At 36.5% G+C, this 5035-nt stretch overlaps 1 protein-coding gene across 1 annotated transcript; it reads right to left on the reverse strand.

Annotated features, from left to right (window-relative positions):
• Positions 1-1893: 1893 nt before the first annotated feature.
• LOC122449350 (olfactory receptor 4P4-like) lies at positions 1894-4565 on the reverse strand. The gene is made up of 2 exons (XM_043480864.1): positions 3653-4565; positions 1894-1961 (listed from the first exon to the last, which is right to left on the reverse strand). The coding sequence occupies exons 1-2, from the start codon at positions 4563-4565 to the stop codon at positions 1894-1896; spliced, it is 981 nt and encodes a 326-aa protein (XP_043336799.1).
• Between the last annotated feature and the right edge of the window lie 470 nt (positions 4566-5035).

Consider the following 5035-nt stretch of genomic DNA (forward strand, 5'->3'; position numbering starts at 1 on the left):
GAGTCAAGTGATTTATTAAAATATGAATTTAGTAACAAGTGAACAGGAAGCATGCAGATAAATAATATCTTGCTAAGTGAGGGGCCCTGAAAAGACCTTGTTCTTTTTTTTTCCCTCTGTTGTTTAGAGATATTAGTAAATAGCTTATAAGCTAATTGTGATGCTGAAAGGAAATGTGTATTGTTGTTCTTAGAATAGAAACTGCTCAAAATTGTTTTACTACTGTTCTTATTTCTAATGTTATATTAGAAATATATATATTATTTCTAATAATAATATTAGAATACAATTCTAATAATTTCTGTAATTTAATTTCTGTGAAACAAGAATTTTATAATAAATATTTTATTTTTACTTTTTCATTATATTAGAAATATAAGTAGAAGATTTCTGTGGCTTATGTTCATGCATGTTTAAGTAACATATATGCAAAACAGAAAAAGAGACACATATGTACAGAACAGAATTTTGGACTCTGTGGGAGAAAGCGAGGGTGGGATGATTCGAGAGAACAGCATCGAAACATGTATATTATCTAGGGTGAAACAGATCACCAGCCCAGGTGGGATGCATGAGACAAGTGCTCGGGCCTGGTGCAGTGGGAAGACCCAGAGGAATTGGGTAGAGAGGGAGGTGGGAGGGGGGTTCAGGATGGGGAATACATGTAAATCCATGGCTGATTCATGTCAATGTATGACAAAAACCACTACAATATTGTAAAGTAATTAGCCTCCAACTAATAAAAATAAATGAAAAAAAAAAAGAAAAAAAAGAAAAGGCATATAATAAAAAATGTCTACATATTAACATGTAGCAAAAATGTTTGTATATTTAAATATTTGTGAGTATACTTACCCACTCATATGCCATTGAAAGGAATACAAAATAAAATGAAATGGATTCAGCCATTCATTATTGTAAATTATTAGAATAAAAAAGTGATAAAAATAATTTTTTCTCTTAAGGAATGAAATCAGAACTTCTTTAAAGTTACCTGGAACTGAACTGAAAACACTAAATGTGATAGTAAGAATTTCAGGGGAAAAAATGCCATTTTAAAAGCATTTAGTTGGGGAATAATTATGATTTGTATTGAATTATCAGACTTTTCTAAATCCTCCTTCTAAATTGTTAGTCATTGTCCTAACAGTATTACTTTTTTTTTTTTAACAGTATTACTTTTCATTTCTTCTTGTCCAGTTACAAATGTCTTAATTCCAAAGAACTATAGTTCTGTCATGAGCTTTATAACATTTTATTAAATTGCTAAATAGGTAGGTTGGAAAACTTGAGGTGAAATTGCATATTTTCACCCAAAGTTTAAAAGAAGCATGCTGTTTAATTAATGGTACCTGGTCAAGATAAAGGATATTACTAAAATAAAATAAAGCACCAATTTGAAAAGTAACATTATAATAAAATATGATTTCAATCTTCATAAGATATATGTGATAATTTTTTTCTTATAAGGCTCTATGAACTCTAGTTCTGAAATATTGATCTAATTATCTATGTTATTTTACAGAGGTGTAAATTGAAACTCAGCAGATAAAATTCTTTCTAATCATCAAATGGCAAAGTCCAGTTAAGTCAGTTAAGTAGTCAGGGTTGTGTGTGTGTGTGCTAAGTTGCTTCAGTAGTGTCTTTTTGTGACCTTATGGACTATAGCCTGCCGGGCTCCGCTGTCCATATTATCCAGGCAAGAATAGTGGAGGGGGTTGCTACGATCTCCTCCAGAGGGTCTTCCAGACTCAGGGATTGAACTCATGCCTCTTAAGTCTCCTGCATTGGCAGGTGGGTTCTTTACCACTAGCACCACCTGGGAAGCCCCCTAAGTAGTCAGGTAAGGGAATCCAAAAACCATAAAATTGATGGCAACACTCAAAGTTTTATTTAAAGCTTTTTAGCAAGGAGGAAGTCATCGTAAAGGCGGAGATCAAAGGCTTCATCCTCAAAAATGACATGTACAGTAGTTCATTTCAGCTCAGTTACTCAGTCGTGTCCAACTCTTTGTGACCCCATGGACTGCAGCATGCAGTTATAGTAGAAAAAGCAGAAAATAGAGTGGAATGGGATTATCAGACTAGATAAAACTGAGGAACACCTGATTTAGTTTTAAGCAAAACTGATAGTTGGGTAAATGAATCTTACTTCTTCAAAGATAGTCTTAACTCCATTAAATTCCATCAGATAATTGCTCAAAAATTCCATTTTTCTCTCTCTACTCTCTCTCTCTCTCTCTTTGTGTGTATATATATACATACACACATCAGACTTCCCCGATGGCTCAGTCGGTAAAGAATCTGCTTACAATGTGGGAGACCTGGGTTCAGTCCCTGGGTTGGGAAGATCCTCTGGAGGAGAACATGGCAACCCACTCTGATACTTGTGCCTGGAGAATCCCCATGGACAGAGAAGCCTGGTGGGCTACAGTCCATGTGGTCACAGAGTCAGATACACCTAAGCACAGCAGCAGAATATACATACACACACACACACACACACACATATATATTCCCATCACTGAGTCTGATCTATATTTTGTCAAATATTATTTTAGGATTATTCTACACTTGAATTTAAATAGTAAGTGAAAATCTTTTACCTTGAGATAGACCATCTCTTCTGAGGAACTAAGGGATTTATATTTTCTTCTTTTTTGTAGCAAAGTCAGTTGTGGTTTATTTATTCCTTGATCATATATACTTAATGTCAAACCCAGTTAAAATAGCATGAGTTTGTGTGTAAAAATAGCATGAGTTTATGTATATATAAACACATATATTTTCCCCAATACTTACAATGTCACTTCACAAACAGATCACACAGTGACTTGCTTTTCAGAGGAACATGCCATGTAGACTATAAGACTGGACTTTACACTATGTTCTACTTAGATCTATATATTCTCTTCACTTAAGTAAAATAACAGTGGTTCACAAATGCACAAAAAAATCTCTAGGCATTTGATTAAAAGAAGTCTAGAGTTGTAGGACACGAGGCTAGGTCTACAGTTCTGAAAGGAGTTTGCAGTGTGTGATTGCTCCTATTTTCCTGTAACTGCCTTTTTGTTGCTGTTTAGTCGCTGAGTCATGTCCAGCTGTTTAGCATTCCCGCGGGCTGTAGCCCACCAGGCTCCTCTCTCCGTGGATTTCCCAGGCAAAAACACCGGAGTGGGTAGCCATTTCCTTCTCCAGGGGCTTCCTGGCCCAAGGATCGAACCTGTGTCTCCTGCATTAGCAGGCGAATTCTTTAACTGTGTTTTACCTTTTAACGTATTATTACCTTTTATACCTTGAGGCCAAGTGTTTTGAGAGCCAGGTCTCCCCCAGGTTTAGCCTCCAACAGAGGCAGGATCACTCTCCCTCCAGATTTTTCAGTGTGTTTTTACTTTGCAAAAAGTTTTCTTTTCTTTTCTTTTCTCTTTTAACAAAGAGGATTATTAGTGAAAAGTGAAATCAAGGAAAATGCATTGAGAGGAAAATAAAAGCAGGAACCACTGAGGACAAGCTGTTTTAGAAGACTTGGCTTTTACACATTCTGACTGATTTTCCCATTAGCAGGAGAGAATCAGCAACAGAGGGAGTGATGAGAAGACAGTCACTGGCATCAAAGATGAATGACCTTCAAATCATTAGCCTTCCTTCCCAGAACCTTTTATTGCACCAAACTCTTCTTATGGAATTTTTCATCTCCATGTTTCTAAGTGTGTAGATAAGCGGGTTGAGCATGGGGACAATAATTGTGTAGAAGAGTGTAAACACTTTATCTTCTGGTAATGTTGTGGCAGGTCTAATGTAAACAAAGATGACAGGTATGAAAAAGAGGATCACGACTGTGATGTGGGAACTACAGATGGAAAGTGCTTTATGGCGGCTTTCTGCAGAATATGTGCGTACGTTATACAAAATCAAAATGTAGGAGGCCATCAAAACCACAAAGATCACCAGTCCCATCAAGCCAGAATTGGCAATGACAAAAAAGCCAATTTTGTGTGTATCAATGCAGGCTAGTTTCAACAAAGGATATACATCACAGAAATAGTGATCTATTTCATTAGGGCCACAGAAAGGTAAAACAATTGCAAGAAGAAATAGACCAAGAGAATGAAGAAGTCCCCCGGCACCTGATGCTATGAGAATTGAGTGACGTCTTTGCCTGTTCATGATGATGGCGTAGTGGAGAGGTTTGCAGATGGCCACATAGCGGTCATAGGCCATTCCTGTGAGGATGAAGACCTCAATCCCCCCAAAGAAATGTGTGGTGAAAAGCTGTGTCATGCAGTTTTTATAGGAAATGACCTTTCTCTCCAGCAGTAAGTCAGTCATGAGTTTGGGTGTCACAGTGGAGGTGTAGAAGAGATCTGAGAGTGCAAGGCAGTTAAGGAAGAAGTACATGGGCTGGGTGATTAGCTGACTGCATGAAATAGAAATCACGATGATCAAGTTCCCCAACCAAATAGCCAGGTAACAGAATAAGAAAAATAAAAAGCAGAGGATCCGGACTTTCTTGTCCGTAGAAAGTCCCAAGAGAATAAATTCAGTAACATTATTTCTATCTTCCATGATCTGATGGTCAAGAAAGTTATCTGAAATGACAGAAGCAATGAAACTAATCATTGATGAGAAAATGGAAACCTATTATCTACTTAAAATGGCACCAATGCCTTTTAAAGACAAGTTATTTTGAGACCCACTGAAATCATTTTCATTTAATACAACTCTTTTGAATATCTAGTACTAATATTCTTCTAAGAGCTAAGAATACAGTGATAAATTTGACAAAGTCCCAGTTTTTATATAATTTAAATTACTTTGTGAGGAAGCAAGGAATTATATTTGTCAAGAATAAAAAAAAAGAGATACTAGTGTTAAGCAGGGTGACATGTAATGTGCCAATTTAGCATGCCAAATAGAGGCAACTACAGAATCTGCTTGATTAAGGGGTTTCTAGTGAAATCACAAAATTCGTGTTGGGAGTGTGGGTGGGCTTCACAGTGCTCGGTGCAGAGTCAGTGTTAAATAAATATCAATTA

This window comes from Cervus canadensis, chromosome 11, assembly GCF_019320065.1.
Source record: "Cervus canadensis isolate Bull #8, Minnesota chromosome 11, ASM1932006v1, whole genome shotgun sequence".
NCBI lineage: Eukaryota > Metazoa > Chordata > Mammalia > Artiodactyla > Cervidae > Cervus > Cervus canadensis.

Bases quoted from the DNA above. Each gene is read 5' to 3' on its own strand.
- LOC122449350 (XM_043480864.1), bottom strand. From the start codon at position 4,565: ATGGAAGATAGAAATAATGTTACTGAATTTATTCTCTTGGGACTTTCT. The intron at 1,962-3,652 runs TCTGGGAAGGAA...CTACTGTACATG, and splicing joins AGTTTGGTGCAATAAAAGGT to TCATTTTTGAGGATGAAGCC.